This window comes from Ostrea edulis, chromosome 4 (assembly GCF_947568905.1).
Source record: "Ostrea edulis chromosome 4, xbOstEdul1.1, whole genome shotgun sequence".
NCBI classification, from domain to species: Eukaryota; Metazoa; Mollusca; class Bivalvia; order Ostreida; family Ostreidae; genus Ostrea; species Ostrea edulis.
Window position 1 is genome coordinate 36676198 of NC_079167.1, and position 20897 is coordinate 36697094.

General features: G+C 35.3%; 2 protein-coding genes across 9 annotated transcripts; one reads left to right on the plus strand and one right to left on the minus strand.

Moving 5' to 3' along the window:
* The first annotated feature begins 1337 nt into the window (after positions 1-1337).
* LOC125670582 (uncharacterized) lies at positions 1338-5980 on the plus strand. Of its 3 annotated transcripts, none has more exons than XM_048905823.2 (4): positions 1350-1488; positions 4055-4140; positions 4965-5074; positions 5308-5980. In XM_048905823.2, the coding sequence occupies exons 3-4, from the start codon at positions 4992-4994 to the stop codon at positions 5957-5959; spliced, it is 735 nt and encodes a 244-aa protein (XP_048761780.1). In that variant the 5' UTR covers positions 1350-1488; positions 4055-4140; positions 4965-4991; the 3' UTR covers positions 5960-5980. The 3 variants fall into 3 exon arrangements, with proteins under 3 accessions (XP_048761781.1, XP_048761780.1, XP_048761783.1); XM_048905826.1 differs by having other exon boundaries at positions 1368-1488; positions 3940-4140; XM_048905824.2 differs by lacking the exon at positions 4055-4140 and having other exon boundaries at positions 1338-1488.
* Positions 5981-7864: 1884 nt separating this feature from the next.
* Positions 7865-20581, minus strand: LOC125670578 (programmed cell death protein 2-like). 6 transcript variants are annotated; one of them, XM_048905812.2, is made up of 6 exons: positions 20435-20581; positions 18118-18278; positions 15247-15876; positions 11972-12094; positions 11690-11850; positions 7865-9793 (listed from the first exon to the last, which is right to left on the minus strand). In XM_048905812.2, the coding sequence occupies exons 1-6, from the start codon at positions 20513-20515 to the stop codon at positions 9666-9668; spliced, it is 1284 nt and encodes a 427-aa protein (XP_048761769.2). In that variant the 5' UTR covers positions 20516-20581; the 3' UTR covers positions 7865-9665. The 6 variants fall into 6 exon arrangements, with proteins under 6 accessions (XP_048761769.2, XP_048761771.2, XP_056018490.1 ...); XM_048905814.2 differs by having other exon boundaries at positions 19961-20560; XM_056162515.1 differs by having other exon boundaries at positions 11972-12091; positions 20360-20556.
* Positions 20582-20897: the final 316 nt, after the last annotated feature.

Sequence of the window (20897 nt, forward strand, 5' to 3'; positions counted from 1 at the left end):
AGGGCCTCCGTCTTGTCCTCATTACTGTCCACATATGAGGTAATTAGAGACGCATAAGTCAACTCTCTCAGAAGAAGTCTAGACTCTTGATCTATCTTTCATAGCTCAATATTACGAGAATGCAACACTGGATTATGGAAACAGTAAGAATTTTGGTTACCTTTCCTTCCTGTTGTGCAGGAACTGTCCTCAATATTTTCATCAAGTCGTGGTGTTGTGCAATACTTTTTAAAATATGAAGATGTTACTCTAAACTCCCCATCATCTGATGTTTCATAAGTACGTATTGCACCTTTACGCTGGAACTTTTCGTCTACATCAGTTAAGGTATACAAAATGTTTTGTCCCCATCAGGTATTCTGACATATAGGATTTGAAATCTTGACTGTGATTTTCAGAATCATTAACAGCATTTATTTTTAATTCTGATGTTACCTTCCTAACAAAGTTCTCCCAGTCTACTGTGCATGAATCATTAGTATCCATATACACAGAACCGGCAGCAGAGTTATCAAACTCCGATTGATTGTCCTCATCATGGACTTCAACAACATCATCAGACGGTGAATTGTTAAAGACTGGATCATTATCACCTCTGTGACTTACAAGATCCTCGTCATCCGACTCTCTCAAGTGTTCATTATATGAAGATAGAAATCTATCGAACCTCGTATAGGCTATCCCTATACTCTCAAGAGTACGTAATCACAAAACCTTGACTTGTGAAGATGCGTAAAGGCCTACTCTCTGAACGTGTACACATCAGCTTTTGCAGGTTGTTTACTCGCGCCCTGCACGGATAACTCCGTTTACCTGATCAGGATATAGGGCTCGCGGCGGGTGTGACCGGTCGACAGGGGATGCTTACCCCTTCTAGGCACCTGATCCCACCTCTGGTGTGTCCAGGGGTCCGTGTTTGCCCAACTATCTATTTTGTATTGCTTATAAGAGTTATGAGATTGGTCATTGTTCGTTATCTTCACCTTTTATTTGACCTTGACCGTGGAGTTTGACCCAAAATTTAAACCTTTAAGCGAACTCTAACCTTGCTCATAACTTTTAAATAATGATTGATAGGAATTTTATATGTGCATTCCTTGTTGAGAAGACCTTTCTTTTGGTAGATCTACCGAATATTTTTGTTTATCTTGTGACCTTGAACTTGGAGCGTTTCTTTTTTGCCACTAGGCCTATTTCACGAACAAATCTTGGTTGTTTTTTAAAATGTTATTTTGTTTTAATAATAACCCATGTAAAAAGATATAGTTAGAATACACAATGGTAAAATACTATCAAGATTAGAAATATAGACTAGCATACCTTACTTTACCCAAAGCCATGTGAAAACTAGTTACTGTTGAAAAGAAAGAGAGGACCAGTTTATGTTGAATAAAATCATGACCTCGGCTCAGGCACAGACTCGGATTAAGTTAAACCTATGAAACGTCGTTATTTTAACCTTATTTTGCAATGTACTGATGCAAATATGTAAGTACACAAATATTCTGACTTCTTTAACTCATAACACAACTTATCTTCTTCCTTAATGCTAATCAAGATAAAATGATTTTAGAGGAAATTCGAAATTGGTATCGCACACTTACAAAACCACTGTTGGATTCAAGTTGTCCAGGATATTCTTTCGGTAATCATACTTGCTACTGAACTACATGGATTCTACATAGTTAACACAATAATTTAGACTGCGCACTATCTCCACTTGCATTACTGAGCAGTGTGCGAAACAAACTTTTCCATCCTGAAGACATGCGGTCCGCAAGCATTTTATTTCCTATAAACCACAACAAATTCCTATAGACCGAAATAAAAACACTAAAATCAGCATTAAGAAAACTAATTGCTGAAGATGCAAGATATACTGTGGAAAACCTTGCAAATATTACGAACATTGATTCGTCAGCTGTTTTCAGCATTCTAAAAGAACAGAGACCTGTTCAGCAGAGCATGACCCCGTGAATATTCCCAATATAATCCTTTGATGCTAGAGGTGAGCACTCACATGTGCCTGCTCTGCTGAACAGGCCTCTGCTAGAGCTACGAAATTTTGCACTCTGTGAGTCCCCCCTCTCCTTAAAGAAGAGGTCTCGAGGGGATCCAGGTTAAAATAGATCCTCATTACTCCTTGTTTATCATAAGCGGCGACTAAATGAAATGGTCCTTTGGATGAGACCGCAAAAAACAAGACCCTGTTTCACAGTAGGTGTGACACGTTAAAGATCCCTCCTTGCTCAAAGGCCGTAAGCACCGAGCATTATGCCTAAATTTTGCAGCCCCTCAATGCCAATGGTGGCATCTCCATGTAAGTGAAAGATTCTTGAGCGGGATGTTAAACAATATTCACCCAACCAAACTTGCAGAGATGAAAGACGCATCCGTATAGAAATGGCCACCCATTTCCTTAGTAATTACAAAGAATGTGATTAACGGCAATTAAGTGAGATCGCTACTGGTAACAAAACTTGGATTTTTTTTTTTTTTTAACTTGGTACTAAACACGAGGTTTGGATCAATGACACGAAGATGAAAGAGATAGTACATATCGAGTTGATTCAGTTTCATTCCCCCCTCTTTTTTAAAATGGAATACTCTCGATTCGAAATTAAATTTAAAATATGGAACTTTTTATTGTAAAAAGGGGTGGACAGAAACAAATCTATGTAACATAGACATGACTTGGTCAGATTTCCCATAGACAAGTTAGTCTATCGTCATTTTGATCAATATAGACCAATGAGATTTTCTATAGACATTGTTTATCGGTCTGCCGTTAATTTCCCACACTGCATTAGACAGGTAATTTATATAGTGTACGAGTTTTAACATGCAGGTCCTAAAGTCTTGGGTTCCACTTGTTACAGCTATATTTGATCAATGAGTTACAGAGATGACGGACTACTTTCAGACTTACACAGGTCCTTTTTCAGGTTCCACTGGTTACAGCTTTATTTCAATGGTGACATTTACAGGGGATGGGAGGGTTGCATCACAAAAACTGGTAATTTTGTCTGTAATGATAATAGGAGGGATATATACCAAACCAGCCCCTCCTTGTGTTTTTTATTAGAGGGTGGTATGGTTAATGGTATAGGCCCCTACTATTATTAATGTGTTTATGGTGCGACTGTTGAGACGAACGAAGACCCATAACACTTTAGGCAATTCATTTAACACGGAAAATATGACGTCATCATTAGCTGCAATTGTTTTTCTTTCAAACCAAGCAATTATCCACAACAAAACGTATGAAGGTATGGAAAAGCTTGTCTGGAATCTAAAATCATTTGTGGTACTTTCCAAACTACATGTATTTGTTTTATCTATGGGGTTGTCAGTGACGTATACCGCAGTGACGGCAACATTTTTCCAGAGGCATTATGGGTAGTCCCAATCATTTTTCAGCTGATGAAGAGAAATCACACGACTCAATTGTGTAATCAAAGGAGCGAGCTCGTCGCGACAGACAAAATTACCAGTTTATATGGTTGCATTGGAAAGGTTCAAGTTATAATGTGCAAGGAGTGCCCATGACCCCTATTCCAAGGATCAAATTACACAATATTGAGTGAAGAGCTGTTAATAGTCCATGATTATCCACATTCTCTGGTGTTTTAATGTGAGCAGCATGTTAGATAATTTGGGATTGTTTATGTAGATCATAGCTAATACCAACTTGATATACACAGTCATCCACGGTGTGGTAGAAATCGGCATCCTATGGTATAGTGTGAAGCCAGCATGAGTTGCCCGTAACAATTAACCCTCTTTGATACCTTTTAACAAATAACAAAACCAGGGACAATTAAAATCATTTAATTTGCATTGAGAACAGCATCCCTGTAGTGGTAAGATGACTGACCTTGACCAACATTATATATAATCAATTCTTAAAAGTGTATAAAGTAACTCTTCCATTTTTAGGGATCTTGCAGATTCCATAGGGTGAAAATATGCAGAGGAGAAGCATGTATAAGACCGGCAAACATAAAGTGGCGAGAAATTAAATATACAGCATTCGTGATGTTATTTGTTACAGGCAAAACATTTGACGTATGACACAATGCAGAGCGCAGATGCAAACTTGACGTAGATTGAAAAGATCTAAGCTTTTGCCATGCACGGGTGGGTACAATTTTAGCAAGGACTCCCTTGAAAACATTAGATTGAAATTTCAATTTCTAAGTTGATTTTCAAACCACTTAGTTTTACTCGTATTGTATTAATGAATTATAATGTTAAACATTTGGTGAAACATATTCAAAACGAAAGTATGGAGTCTATAAGAGATTAAAACCAAGAGGAACATAATTATTTCAATTTTTATAATCCATCTAGCTGATCACAGAACAATGAGTGGGTAATAGGACCACGGAAACTGCAGTTCCTGATTTCAATTAGCATATAGCTTCCACTTCTAGCACAAAATATTTCTGCAAAATCAACTATTTAAAAAAAAATTCAATTCAACTATACACATGTGGTCTGTATACCCATTAAAACATATTTGTACGGTTAATATTTCAAGAAAACGCCATATGTGTATGTATATGGAACTAGATTTTCGAAAAAATTGGTCCCCCATTTCTCATGCATATTTATGCATACTATATTGCTATCCAAATAAGTTAATTGCAATTATTAGCAGGGCTTTCATCGTTATGAACAAGACTGCGTTAAATTATATGTGTATATATAATAAACATGAAAAAGAAAAAAATCACAAAATTCTGTGCTGAAAAATGTTTCCACTTGTGCACGGTGATAAACTTACATCTTTCTCTGTCCGCCCATTGCATTGTGATGTTAGATGTTTTGACTGTAACAGATTAACATCCCGAACGCTGTATATTTCATTTCTTTCCATTTTATGTTTGCCGGTCTTATCATTGTGCTGCTGTAGAAAAGAAATATACAGCTAAATTTCATGTAGTGTTTAATATTTGTAGATAAATATCAACACAAGAAGTGGAAGAATGTCTCAAGTACAAAAGGAAACTTCTGTAAACCCTGTTGATAAAGTCAAAGATGAAGATTACACTAGGATCAAAAACCAAACGTGAGTCTTCTTCAGTTAGATTATGGTTTCTGCAAGATTCTCACTACTTTTTAGAAAGTTAGAATAGATGATTTTTAGTATCAAGAAATCATATAGCATTTGTTGTGAAAATGGATTTTATTATAATGAATATTTGTTAGTCATTGACAGCAACCATTGATTGATATGAAATAAAAATAATTTCAAATTATTGAATGTACACTATATTCATGAGTATATATTTTGTTCTACAGCACCACACTAAGACATGCACCAGATTTAGCAGGCTGCTGTTCAGCTGTGGGCCTGGCAGCTACAACAGTCACCTGGTACAGAATTTCTGCCTGCAGTTTTCACAATGTTACTGTTGCATTGATTGTGGCTCCAAATTTAGCAATTGCACATATTGTCACGAAATACGCTTATAAACACGATGTGACTTTACCAATAACTGCGGGAACAGTAAGTGGTGACCAGGCCATTGCTCTAAGTACTGCAGAGCAGTTAGTATTTGGATCGGTCATTCCTGTCATTACTGCCTCATATCCCTTCTTGACATCAACATGGGAGAAAGGGAGGAAATCCGGGGTTACTCTCTCCAAACATGTTGGAATGCAAATGAAGAACTTTTTTGTCCAATTCGGCATCAGAGGAAGTAGACATCACTATGGAATTATGGGAATTAATTTGATTCTTCAGCTGGGCATAGGTGCACTTCTTGGATACAACCAGCTGGCAGAAAGAAACTTAGTGAAGGATAAAATCTACAAGGACAATGAAATTTTACCCGAGTATCAAGACTTGTTTTTGAAGAAAACGGAGTTCTCACAACCCAAAGATTATTTCAAGTCTGTTATTGACAGGATTAAATTGGGTTTTAAAATGTTGTTCCCTCCAGCAGAATAAAATGGATTTAATTGTGACAAATATGAAGTTTTACTTATGATGTTGAATATACAGGATAACAAAAGCCTTCAATACATTGTTACTTAGTTTACCATGGTATAATGGAAGATGAATATTTAATAAGAGACTTCATTTTATTCAGGATTTTAACTACTAGTAAACTGCAGAATTTACACAGCTTCATATTATAATATAGGAACAAATACAAGACTTATAGACCTTAACAGTCACCCAAAGAATGCACATTTTTGGTCTTTAGAATTCTAATCATTGTGTGCTTTTTATACTTCTCCATTTTCATACTTTGTACCAGATGATAAATATTAATTAATTGGTATGATTATCATACACAATTGATAATTTACAATTCTTTCATAGGAGAGTACATTTAAGTTTTATCACATCACAGCAAAATGTGATTTTCTATTTGAGGTTCATAAGCCTAAATATTCAGTATATTTGATAGAAACCTGTGCAATGCTCATAACGATGCACTAATTTTGTGTACTTGATGTACAGGAAGGAAGAGAAACTATTTAAAAGAAATGCATGCATTTGTCAACATATGATTAATACAGTCCCATCCTGAGATAAGAAGTTACTTAATCATAGGACATGAATTTCACAATTTTGGTAGAAGGCCTGAGTTGCTCATTATAATAATGCAAACATTTTTCTGCTGGATGTCCAAAAATACAGAAGATTTGTAATGAAATATAATGCATTTTCAATATAATGAACTTTCCCCCAACCTTGGCCTCAATCTAGGTTCCATGGATTTCAGAAGTTTGACAGCAAAGAAAGCACACTGGATAGTATTATAATCATACAAATAGTTTGACTGAAAGATGTCCAGAAGTAAAGATAATTCTAATACATCTTCAATATATGATCAACTTTGCCCCATCTGGGGTCTGAAACCAAGGAAAATGAATTTCTAGTTTTGAAAGAGGGCACATTATAATCATGCAAACAGATTGCCTGCTCGATGTCCAGAATAAATATAATTAACTATGCCTGAACTCGGGAATCATATATTCACATTTGCCTACTTCTTTTCCAGGAGTAGATTTTATTAAATATGTTGCATTTTCAACAAGTGATCAACTATACACTGTAAGCCCCACTCAGCTGGGACCTGAACTCAAGGGTCATAAATCTGACATTGCTCATTATAATCATAGTTTGTCTGCTTGATGTCCAGCAGTAAAGAAGATCTTCTATTGCATATATATGACCAATCTTAATTTCTTAAACCCCACCCTGGTACCTGGGGATCATGAATTTCACAACTTTGGTAGAGGGCTCAATGTCCATTATAATCATGCAAACAATTTGCCTCTTTAATGTCCAGAAGTAGAGAAGATCATCTAAGATATAATGTATTTTCAAAATATGATCAACTTAGCACAGCACTAGGGCCTGAATCTTGAATTTCAGTTTTGGTGAGGGCTCAATGCTCATCATAATCATGCAAACATTTTGCCTCCTTAATGTCCAGAAGTAAAGGTTTTCAAAGATATGCATATTTAATAACTTAGCTCCATCCTGGAGCCTAAACCCAGGTGTAATGAATTTCGGTTTTGGTACAGGGCTCATTGCTCATTATAATTATGCTAACAGTTTGACTGCTTGATGATCAGGAATAAAGATTTCTAAAGATTGCATTAGTTTTGATGGTTTTGGCCACACCCTTGAGGCCCCTGGGAGACAGGGACCCAGAAATTCACATGTTTTGTTTCCCTTGACCCATAGATGATGTATACAAAATTTGGTTGAAATTAGTTCAGCCATTCCAGAGAAGCTCAAAATGTTCAAAAGTTTACAAATGATGTACGATGATTGACAAAACTGGATAGCTAAAGATCACCTAAGTGACTCAGGTGACCTAAAAATAAGACCACATTTTATTTTTAGCTTTATTAACAATCGAAACTGTAAAATTTGATCAAATTGATATACATTGTATTTAAATTTAATTCAACTCTAAAAGCAAAATTCTCTAGCTATAACTGTATAAGAATACCTGCATCACATCAAAAAAGGACAGTGTTGAAATTAAACAACTTTAATCACAACTGAGTATTGTTCTGTTGAATATTGTTGAATGAAAACTGCAGGTACTGCAAGTGTTCGAGATGGAAGGATGGCATCTGCTTAACCTTGCTTATGACACATGTAATCAAGCTCATAGGCCACAATGCTCATCTTGGCCCTGCTGTGCTTCAGATGATCTTAAAAGATTTTTACCCTCTTTCATCCCAATTATGGCCCCAAGGTAGCCGCATGGGGTTGTGACTTACCTTAACTTCAATCAACACAACATGGGGATGTTTCAATGTAAATATGACTAACATGGCCTCACTGCTTTGGAGAAGATTTTTTTTTTTTAAATTTGCCCCCCCCCCCCTTATTTAAGTATTATGTAAAACAAATTTAGCCCCAACCTAACCCCAGGGTCGATGAAGAGAAAGATCTGAATTCAAACATTTGCATATTGAATTATATAGCGTAGCCCTGCTACTCTTGAAATTTATTTTTATTTTAAATTTTCTATACATTCCAACTTTGCTTGCATAAAAATGACAAACCATGGCTCTACTGGTCTCGAGAAGATTTTTATATAAATTTCCTAATATATTGCCATGTAAACCCCAACCCATGAATTGAATAAACTGAAATCTGCGCAACCTGAGGATGTTTGCATATTAGTATGATTAATCATGGCCCTCTTCTTGAGAAGATTTTAAAAGATTTTTTCCTATTTGTCACCAGGCAACACTTTATTCCCCTATTGTGGCCCCATCCTACCCTTCCTCGAGAAGATTTTCTTATGCATCCTCATGTAAAACTTTAATCCCCTATTGTGGTCCCACCCTAACTACCCCTGCAGTTATTGATTTCAACAACTTCGAATCTGCACTACTACCTGAGATGCTTGCCTATCAATATGACTATTCATACCCTGGCAGTTCATAAGAAGGCTTTTTATTATATATTCTCATGTAAAACTTTCACCCCCTATTATGGCCACATCCTACACCCATGAGCCACATTTAAATTGAACAAACTTGAATCTGCACTTTCTGAGGATGTTTGTATACAATTATGACTAATCATGGCCTTGTTATTCTTCAGAAGATTTTAAAGATTATTTCCTATATATCCTCATGTAAAACTTTTATCCCTTATTATGGCCCCATCCTACCCCTGAGCAGCATGATTTGAACAATTCTGAATCATCACTCATTAACAATTATCTTTCATGTATTAAAGTTTTGTCTTTCCTGGTCCAGTCATTCTTGAGAAGATGCTTCTTAATGATGCCACCATATTTTCACAATGTCTTATAAAATTACCCTCCCCCCCCCTCCTTTTCTTTTGCCTTCATTGGAACAATATTTGAATCCCCTTTATATAAGGATACTTTATGGCAAGTTTGGTTGACAATAGTGAATACCCCTACGATTCTGGAGAAGACATTGAAAATGTGTAAAGTTTACAGACAGACAGAAAAATGAACAGACGGCGGCCAACAGGTGACCAGAAAAGCTGAATTGAGCTTATGGCACAGGTAAAGCTAAAAACAAAATTATTAAAAATACTCCATAATTCATAACAATTGAAATATTCTGTCACATTTTACCACCTTCATATGAAAATTAGTTTTGCATAGTGAAATAATAACAAGCAACATCAGTGGTTTTTATTTGAACAGATGTTGGTCTGGATCCGGCTGCAAATGAACACACTCCTGTCTCGTTTTAGACAGATCATCCCAGCAACTATTCTTACATGTGAACACAATCAAAGTCCCAAATTCAGTGGTGGGTCCTGCAAAATGTACAAGAAGCTCACTGAGTCACTATGCTTACTCTGATCTGAATCATGAGCAATCAGTCAACCAGTCAAAATTGCCTTCCTCAAAAAATAGAAGAATGTGTACAATAGCACCATAAACATTTAAAATCATTCACAATATCAGTCCAGCCTTACAATCGGTACAAGAGATTATCAGCTGAATAAAAATTACTTACAGTTGTATCTGAATATTCTACATTTTGTGAAAGGATAAGTAAATTGAAGTGATTTTTGTATAAGTGGAAAACCTGAAGCTTATTCTTTAATAATGATTGCTTGTAATATAATTTAATTTTAAACACTTTAGATTTGTTAGAAATTTAAAACATTCATAGAAATATTTACATTGTAATTAAACAACTAGTTTCAACAAGCATACCACCAATGGTACATACTATGTCTGTGAAAAGCTAATATACAATGTAGGGTGTTTTTCTTACACCATGATTTGTAGAACCTGGCTTCAAGTATCAGCAATCATCAGAGTGTGACATACTTTCTTTGAATCATAAAAACAGACAAATCATGTACACTCTATGTAATATTTTCACTTGGCATAAGATGTATGTGTACAAAGTATGATGGTCCTAGCCCCAACAGTTCGATCTGTATCCTGCTACTACGATCTTGACCTTGAAAAACAATAAGGAATCCTCCACTCGACATAAGGTGTATGTGTACCAAGTCTGACAGTCCTAGCCCTAACAGTTTGGTCTGTATACTGCCTACATGGTTTCCTATTAATTGATACTATTACCTTGACCTTTGACATTGAAAAATGATAGGCATCTTCCTCTCATCATGGTGATCAAATATACCAAGTTGTAATATCCTGGAGCTTATGGTTTGGTTTGTATCATGCCTACAATGTTTTTCTACTAAATGAAATTGCGATCTTGACCTTTGACATCTGACCTTGAAAAACAATAGGCATCTTTCTCTCATCATGGTGATCAAATATACCAAGTTGTAATATCCTGGAGCTTACGGTTCGGTTTATATCCTGTCCACTAGGTTTTCTACTATGTGATACTATGACCTTGACCTCTGATCTTGAGAAACAATAGGCATCTTCCTCTCATCATGATGATCAAATGAACCAAGTTGTAAAATCCTGGAGCTTGCGGTTCTGTCTGTAACCTGTCCACAAGGTCCGGACAGACAGAAGGACGGACATAGCCATACCATAATACGTCCCGTCTTTGACGCAAGGAAGGGACAAACTTTATTTGGTTCTATTATCTCAAGATGTTACTTGTAATTGACATTTGCTTTCACATTTTGAAAGTTGTTGCATAACATTTTTTTATAATTCATATGAATTTGGATAACCTGCAACTTATAACTTTGTGGTGACATGCTTAACATCACTGATGGCTTTGTGTGTGGTGTCATGTTTAACATCACTGATGGCTTTGGATGGCATAATATTGTAACAGTTAATTTCTAATCATTAAAAAATTCTCTTTTTTTCCCTCCATGTCAGTGAAATATAGAATTTTCAAATTACATCTTGGATGATTGGTAAATTTATCCACTAAACATAAATAACAAACAAACAGCAGATTTCATCAACACCAGTCAGCTTATTTCAAAGGGTATGAGGCCAGTTCACAAACTTTATGGACTCATAAGTATAAATTCTAGATATTATTTTCTGGGTACAAATTTCTAAAGACTGCAATCATATCAGGAGAATATGCAGTTCTGACGTTTGTTTAGTGCTTCTTAAAAAAGTGTCAACTTAATTATTAATGACTAAAGATCAATATTTCCTCCTATCTGCGAAAATCTAGATCTCCCTGAAAAGTTCTCTCAATTACGAGTCTAGTACAGCAGTAAGTAAAACCATTCTAACAAGTTATATACCTGCATTTTCTGAGGTCTGCAGAAAGTTTACTAGGGCTGGCATCAACTGTAGTTCAAACACAACAGGGCCACCACAACTAGGACAAGACTTATTATCAATGGTTGATTTCTGTGATGGACTGGACTCTCTGATGTATAAAGGTCTTCCATTCCATTGATACCTAGTATGAAATAATGTAAACTGTTTTTAGTTCAAGTAAATGTATTTTTAAAAATAAACATATCTGCAGCTTTATCAATTGTGATAAAAAGAAGAATAAAAAGCATTGTCTGCAGACCTACCTAACACACTGTGAAGGACATAAAGCAGTTTGTTTACGGAAGCGGTGAAACATCTTGTCTCCATGTTTTATTTCTGTTCTTTCATACTTTTCTCCAACACTTTGAATCCCATCTTTCCCACTGCTAAACAAGATATAATAGTGATACAAGCACATCATACACCCAAGGCTAGCAGGTGCCACCTGCATCAGATTCAGCACAACAACTTCCTGTCATCCCTACAGATTAATTGTGTACTGCATGAAATATTTAACTTCAGAATAGGTAGGACACTGATCACGTGATTGAAACTCAAAATCATAATATTTGTCATCACTTTACTAGTTATGACATCATAGCCTACTAAAATACATTACGTCTCGTAGTAGGCTATCACGTTATAGCTCTTTGTACATTACGTCTCGTAGTAGGCTATCACGTGAAAGCTCTTTGTACATTACGTCTCATAGTAGGCTATCACGTTATAGCTCTTTGTACATTATGTCTCGTAGAAGGCTATCACGTTATAGCTCTTTGTACATTACGTCTCGTAGAAGGCTATCACGTTATAGCTCTTTGTACATTACCTCTCGTAGTAGGCTATCACGTTATAGCTCTTTGTACATTACGTCTCGTAGTAGGCTATCACGTTATAGCTCTTTGTACATTACGTCTCGTAGTAGGCTATCACGTTGTAGCTCTTTGTACATTACGTCTCGTAGTAGGCTATCACGTTATAGCTCTTTGTACATTGTGATGTCACAGCGGTAAGGCTCTCAAACCTGAGCAAATGAGAAAATCGCGGAGGCTTGTTTTGGGGTTTTCTCAATTTTCTCCACCAAATTCTCCTTTGAATTTGAAAAAAAAAATATTCAAAATAAATTTGACTTGTATAGTTCTTTAGAATCCTTGACAATTGATAAGTATTAAAGGTACTGCCTTAGTATGTAGGGGGGGTTAATAAATGTAGTGGTTATACGACACCAAGTTAATGTTGCTGTAGTTTAAGGTAAGCTGGAGTACAATCTAATTAGATTGGCTTGAGTACTTCATATTTCCACATATTATTAAGTCTATAAAAATAGCTTAATCAAATATGTTATGAACAAGAGGCCCACAGGCCTTATCGGTCACCTGAATACTAGTAAAAAAGTATCACTACTTCCGTGGGCTATGAAATCTCGAAAAAAAATTCCTGTTCTGAATATCTAAGCTAAATTCTAATGTTCAGCAACAGTATAAAACAAGATGTGTTCTTAAAACTTCACTGCCCTCAAAAGTGCATACACTGATGAAAGGCTTTAAATAATAGGTCTATTAACATCAAAACATCAAAATATGACTAATTTGGACTCATCCTAAAGTCATAACCCTGGGTTGTGAAATTCACCATTTTTTGTACATCTTTTTCTGCTATTCTTAAGTATGCATTTAGATTTTATACAGTATCAGCAAACTTGCACATAAATACTATATTTACTAAGTTTGGCCCCACCCTGGGGTCAAAACCCTTCCTCTGGGGAAAATCAAATTTACAATTTTGGTAAAATACTACCTGCTCTATCCAATTACTTTCAATTTAGTATCAAAAACACTAAAGAAAATGTTATTTAAGTGTTTTACACATAAACACTATATAACAAGTTTGGCCCCACCTTGGGGTCAGAACCCCTACCCCGGGGATCATGAAATTTACAATTTTGGTAGAGGCTTTCCTGCTCTACATCATTATGTATTTAGTTTTTCTTACATGTGTGTGGTTCTTGAGAAGATTTTTGAAAATTTGTCAATTTTGGGCAGGGGTGCTGGAGTCCTGAAATTTATAATTTATGTCCCCCTTGTCCCAATGATGCTTCATACCAAATTTGAAAAGAATTGGACTGGTAGTTATTAAGAAGAAGTTAAAAATGTTCAATTGTTAACGGACGGCTGACGACGGATGACAATGGACGAAAACCAATTGCAATAGGTCACTTGAATTTACTCAGGTGACCTAAAACAGTTCATTGACATGTATTCTCATAAAATCATATCGGAGTGAAACAATAGTAAAAATAAAGTTTTACATAGTACTTTTCACACATTATTGATATCTTTGACTAGATTATAAAATCGAAAAAGATGCTAAAAAATATTGAAAGGGTATATGTTGGTATAATACTGATATTGTCCATTTACTTGTGTATACACCTGATTAGCAATTCATATATATACATGTATGTATGTACTCGTTTCCCCAACATGCTACATCCACATGTAGTTTGCAGTCTATGTAACCTGTAGCTAATTTTGAAATTTTCCTTCTTTATAAACTGTCTTGCTGTTATGCCCTCTGGGCCCAAAATTGGAATAAAACTTATCTTATCTTATCTATACTTCCTACAAATGTGTGAATTACATCTACAGAAATTAATTTCAGAGCAAGTTTAACAGGACTAGTGAGGCAATGTTAATCAGTTTTCACTGCTTTTCAGGGAAGGTAACTCTTCCATACCCATAATTCCCTTGCATGATATGGACATGATTGGATTGAGTCCTCTACTCTATGATTTTACGTACATGTAGTTTGATGAAAATTCATTTTCTTGCCACTGTCCTCCTTATCCTTCATGCATTTTGAAACAACAGTAAAATGTTCATCAGACTAGCAGTTTATTTCTCCAAACTTAGATGCACCACCTAAAATCCAAATCCCTATACACAGAATTGTTTACAAATGTACAATTTACCAGTACATAGAATATGAATTGAGATGCATTGAAAAACAAGTTTGATCCAATTTAACTTCATCCATTATCATTTACAGCTGCTTTAGAGTAATGAGTAGATTAAAAGGATGAGGATAAATTGGACAAAATTAAAATGGAGGCAAAATTTTCCAACTCAACAGAATATTCAGTAAGTTGATTTAATATGAAAGATATTGGAAGAGATCCATGGACCACAATTCTTGTCTTTGTGACCTCCTCATCTTGAAACATTTGTAATCCTCGACCTGGATGCAAAGTGCAATACGAGACAGTGGTAGATCCAGCAACCCAAGTCTGTACCTCTTCTGTTCAAATTAAAGGGGAGTTGAAAACCCCAAAATGACCATTTTTGTTCAAAAATATTCAACCAAAGGGGCTTTGTAACCCCTTTAACACCCCTCCCCCTCTAGTTAACACCCCTCCCCCTCTAGATCCACCACTGCAGATGAACAGAGAAAAGATGACCTAACAGGTGAATATTAACCTCTGTGTGTCTGCCCTTAAGTTATCTAGTACATGCACTGTAACAAAATATTATACTATTACCTGGAAGGTAACTCTGAATGGAGTAAACCAGCTAGATCCACCCCTTCATTTCTCTGATAGTCACTTAGTAATTTGTTCAGATGACTTGTGTCTTCCTCTGCTTGCAAAGTAGCTTCTTCAATCACACTTAGATAATAGGACACAAGTCTATCTGAAGTAATCCCTTCATCCATATCACTGCTCGTTGTCTGTCTGTTTTCAATCTGTTGCATCACATTTTGTAAAGTGTCATCCGGTATGACCATTTCATCATCTCCATTCTCATTATCAGCAGATTTTTCATGGTCATCAACAGTTATATCTTCATCCCCACCATCTTGGATAGTCAGGTCATCTAATTCATTACTAAGCGCTCGTTCTGTCACAGCTACCTCAGTGAACGCAGTATCAGGAGGATGTTGAACATCAGTCCCACATTTCAATGCATCTGAATAACCTAATGTCCTAGAATTTGATTTAGCAGTCTCTTCTGTTACGTTGCCAGCTCTGATCATAGGAAAATCACCCAAGTCACCTACATCTTCACCCCAGTCATCCTCAGTGGCAAACATGTCTTCTTTCGCTAGTTTCGCCGGGAGGGAGGGTTTTCTGTAATTTGCATCCAGTGACTGGGACCTTAGGACACACCAGCTGCCAAGTACATCAAGATTAATTTATTGACAACTAAGAGACATCAAACAGAATTACTATTGGTCCTTTTCAGACATACAGGAGTACTATCAAAATTGTAATTTTTCTCAAAAAATTCAAACTGAGTGTTGCTTATAAAAATAAAGTTTTAACTTTAATTAGCTGCAGAACTCTGAACACTATGGTGATAAATCCGGATAGACCAGATATCCCAATTTCTGCCAAGAGAGCTTCAGTTCTGCAGCTGAATTTTAATCAGCCCATCAGCCCTGTGAGAATCTAAATTCTTTTTATAAGATTTTAATTAGCATGTAAAAATAAAAAAGCATTGATCTTTACAGTAAGTCATAGAAATTTCTAAGCTACAATGAGTTGTTAAAATATTGATGTACAAGATACTGAAGACGTTCCTTGTTCCTATATATTCACATCAACAAACAAGAAGCCCATGAGCCACATTGCTCACCTGAGGTACCATGACCTTGCTGTTCTTCAGCTGTTGTGATTTTTAAAAAGATTTTTTTTTCAATCTTTATTCCCATGAATTTGTTTACCCCATAATATGGCCCCAACCTGGCCTCAAATGGTCATGTCATAACCATGATACAAGGCCACAATCATCATATGAAAATGTAAGGTCGTCTTGTCATAAGGAATATATCATATACAAAATATGAAAGCCCTTTCTTAAACAGTTCAGGAGATATTGCCTAGGTTAACTTGACTAAAAAGTAGAGAAAAATCCAAAATCAAGGTTACAAGGTCAAAGACTTAGGTACCAAAGACAGGTCTTGTCAAAAGGAATGCATACATGAAATATGAAAGATATATCACTCTCCATTCAAAAGTTATGAGCAAGGTTAAAGTTTTGAAATTTGGGTCAAACACTGGAGTCAAGATCACAAGGTCAAAGATCATGTATGAAATGTAAGGTCTTGCCATAAGGAATCTATATACAAAACATGAAAGTCCTACCTTAAATAGTTCAGGATATATTGCCTAGGTTAATTTTTCTTAGAATTACATGTAGGTCAAACTCCAAAGTCACAAGGTTAAACACTTTGGTACATGTACCAAAAGAAAAGTCTTGACACAATGAATGCACATATGAAATATGAGAGCACGATCACTCACCATTTAAAAGTTATGAGCAACGTTAAAATTTTGGACAGACAGAAAGGACAAAAACAATTATTCCCCAACTTTAGTCAAGGAGCATAAAAAACTTGAATCCACACAACTTACGAATGTTTGCATTTTGATATGATTTAGTGTGGCCCTGTTACTCTTGAAAAGAATTTGTTTTCAGTAATTTTCTGAATATTCCCACATAAAACTTTGATCTCCTATTGTGGCCCCACTTACCCAAGGGGCCCCTGAATTGAACAAACTTGAATTTGCACTACCTGAAGATACTTGCATATAAAACTTTGATCCCCTATTTTGACCCCACCCTACCACCGGTAAGTATTAATTTGAACAAACTTGAATCTGCACTACTAATCATGGTCCTGCTGTTGAGATGAAGATTCTTATAAATTGCATCCCAATATGCTCTTATGTAAAACTTTGATCCCCCATTGTGGCATCATTTTACCCCCCCCCCCCCCCCCCCCCCCCCCCCCCCAGGGACCATGGTTTGAAGAAACTTGAATCTGCAGTACCTGGAGATGCTTATATATTAATATGACTAATCATGGCACTGCTATATAACAATGTAAAACTCTGATCCCCTATTTTGCCCCCAACCTAACCCCGGGGGTCACGATTTGAATAAACTTGTATCTGCACTCATCTTAGCCATGTTGTTCTTGACAAGAACATTTTGAAAGATCTTTCTTATATATCCCAATGTAAATCTTGATCCCTTTTGTGACCCCACCTTATCCCTGGGGCCATGATTTTGAATCTACACTATGTCAGGAAACTTTCATGTAAATTTCAATTTTTCTGGCCCAGTGCTTCTTGAGAAGAAGATTTTTAAATGACTCCACCCTATTTTTTTTTATTCATTTCTTATTTATTCTTTCACCCTATCCACAAGAGGCCCATTGACCAAAATGATAATAGTCACATTCCCCTTTATTCTAGGATGCTTTGGGCAAAGTTTGTCAAAATTGACTTAATGCTTTTCTAAGAAGACAACCATGTTAAAAGTTGATAATTTGGCAAGAAATTAGAATTCTGTATTTGGATGATACAAACAATAAAAACAAAAATAAATAATATTATGTATGATACCTTTCATCTTTGCACCAACACTGCTTTTTTGGACAGGTAAACAAGTATAAAGTCCTGTGGTAAGGGGACCCCTCTAAAGGGCAGTACAGCTGAACAATTAGCAGCATGGAAGTGCTACAAGATGGGCATTTTGGTATGTTGCATGTTGGGTGCATCCAATCCTGAAAATAATCCAAAGTATTCTAAGGACATCGCCATTTACAAAACACGGACAAGTCACGTACACACGGATATAGAAAAAATAGTACGAATCATGGATTCATTTTGCACGGATAATAAAATAGTCCCTGCATATTTTAAATTTTGTGTACACCCCAGGGAATATGTAGTTAGAATCTATCAGTCATGGAAATTTTCAGTGCATTGTGACGTCACCGTAATTGTTTCATCACAAACATTTGTCCGTGATTTGTATGCAATATTTCCATGATTTTTTCATTACATTATATAAACATGTAAAAACTATATTTTTTCATAATACAAGTATTTTATCATTATTGATAAGATATTGATAAGACATATGAATTCTTCAATTTATAGAATTTCAATAAATTATGGTATCCATGACTGAAAACAAATCTGTCCATGATTTGATAAATAATACAATGCAATCCATTAAATGGGGCCTCACTGCTTCTGTATTAAACGTAATGTTTTCTGGGAGTCCACCAAAACACAACTCCACTGCATTTGCAATTGCATAAACACCACAGAATTTCCATTTTTCTGAACATCTGAATTCATAAAGTGAACAGCAATATTTTGTTCTGGAGAATGCATTATATTATTTGCAATGATCATTTGAAAAGCGGACGAAATAGAATTTGACATTGCACTGTGATAAAGTTTTACAGATAAAGATATGAAATTGACATTCCGTTTTTAACATTTATGGATCAATGAAATTGAAAATTAGAAACACATTTATCATTATTTATTACATCCATTATAAACACATAAAATCACGGAAATTGCATAAACAAAAAGTCACGGGTGATTTTATAAGTCACGGATTCACCAACAATTTTAAAGTCACGGACGTTTTTTAGTCACGGATTCCAAAGTTACAGAAATTCTGTAAATTGTTCTTATTGAAGAATTATAAGAAATAACGATTTAAAGAAAATATTATACTTGTATTATGAAAGAAATATAGTATTCCGTCTGTAATATAGTGTAAATTTTGCATGGTTATAACAATTAGTGACGTCACAATGCATGGAAAATGTCTGACTGATAGATTCTACCTACATATCCCCTATACCTACGTAAACAAAAAAAAGTTCAAAGTATGTTCGAAGTCACAAATCAATAGCATATACTATATTAAAAAAATAAAAGATTTATCATTTTATGAATCCGTGATTTGTACTATTTTTATCTATTTCTGTGATTGTTCGTGTTTTGTGAACCTCCTAAGGACATATTTTGCCCCAGTGTACTTTCAGTGTTGAAAGCCATACTCATATTGGACAAATGGATTCAAGCTTTAACAAGTTATCAATAGATAACATCATAACAAATGTTTTAAAAAAACATACATCAATTTTTATTTTATTTGAAAGTTCCAGTTTTTAAAAATTTTATTTAAAAGTTCCTTTTATCAGAAGTTCAAAACCGTTTCAATAAGAAATTATTGATGTTTCTTTCGATCGATCGATCGATAGAGAGATTTTCAAAAAACATTTTCAATATAATATTATCATGAACAAAATCATTACGAATACACATAATCTATCAAATGAAAATCTTCTATCATTAATCAGGTTGGGAACACTTCCCCTATAACGAGATATTCTCGCTAAAACGCGATTATCCCTTTTTAGCGAGAAATAAACATTACCATAAACAGGTATTTTGGTGTCTTTATTGAAAATAATGGCAAATCCCGTGCAACGCTGAATAAGTGCGACACACACTCAACATGAAGCGAATTGTCTCTATGAAATTGACAACATAGTCAAGAAATTTCATATCAAAGTTGCTGTGTAAGAGAGAAGCAGTCTGAAATCCAATACACATCGTGAGTGTTTTTGTTTTGATTAATATATTTCCAGAAGCATCACACATTTTAGCACTTTTTCTTCTTTTCACGTGAAACACGAAGAGATTTATTCCACGGGTGTTTTTCTCTGTTGTTCGGGATATATTTATTCTCGCTAGAGAGGGATAATCGCGTTTTAGCGAGAATATCTCTCTATAGGGGAAGTGTTCCCAACCTGTTAAATAATTATTATTTCACTTGATAACACGTGTTCCACTCAAAGTTTAACAACTTTAAAAGCAATGTCAATTCAGTAGTGTACATGATATTTACAGGCACCCCTCCAATCTTATTAACATTCCAAGAGACATTTGAACAATCTAATTGTTCATCCTTAAGGCCAAGCAATGCCATTAATCACGTTGGTTCTGTCAGCTGTCGAAGTTAATTGTTACATCGGGTTCAGGCTTAGAATATTTCAGGGGATGCTGGTAAATATGGGAATTTTAATTTACGTCTGTCAAAATAATATTATCATAACATAAAAAGGAATTTGCTACACAAACAATTATATATAATACGCAATGTAACTGCTACCTAATTTCTGCTATCTATCATATGACCTGGATCAATACTTTACAAGTAGGAAATCTTTGGGATTGATTATTATTATGTTAAATGTTATTACATTTTGATTTTTGAAAGTTGATAAGCGATCATTCTTTTATAGAGCATATTCAACAAACATTTTGTTTAAAGCAAATGTCACTCTTATGCAATCGTTCATCGTTCTTAA

Excerpts from the sequence above, each read along its gene's own strand:
- LOC125670582 (XM_048905824.2), top strand. The coding sequence starts at position 4,992 with ATGTCTCAAGTACAAAAGGAAACTTCTGTAAACCCTGTTGATAAAGTC. Across the intron at positions 5,075-5,307 it reads ACTAGGATCAAAAACCAAAC|CACCACACTAAGACATGCAC; the intron begins GTGAGTCTTCTT and ends TTTGTTCTACAG.
- LOC125670578 (XM_056162514.1), bottom strand. The coding sequence starts at position 20,515 with ATGGCATTGCTTGGCCTTAAGGATGAACAATTAGATTGTTCAAATGTC. Across the intron at positions 18,279-20,359 it reads AGTGGAACACGTGTTATCAA|GATTGGATGCACCCAACATG; the intron begins GTGAAATAATAA and ends GATTATTTTCAG. Across the intron at positions 15,877-18,117 it reads TGTTGGTGCAAAGATGAAAG|CTGGTGTGTCCTAAGGTCCC; the intron begins GTATCATACATA and ends TGTACTTGGCAG.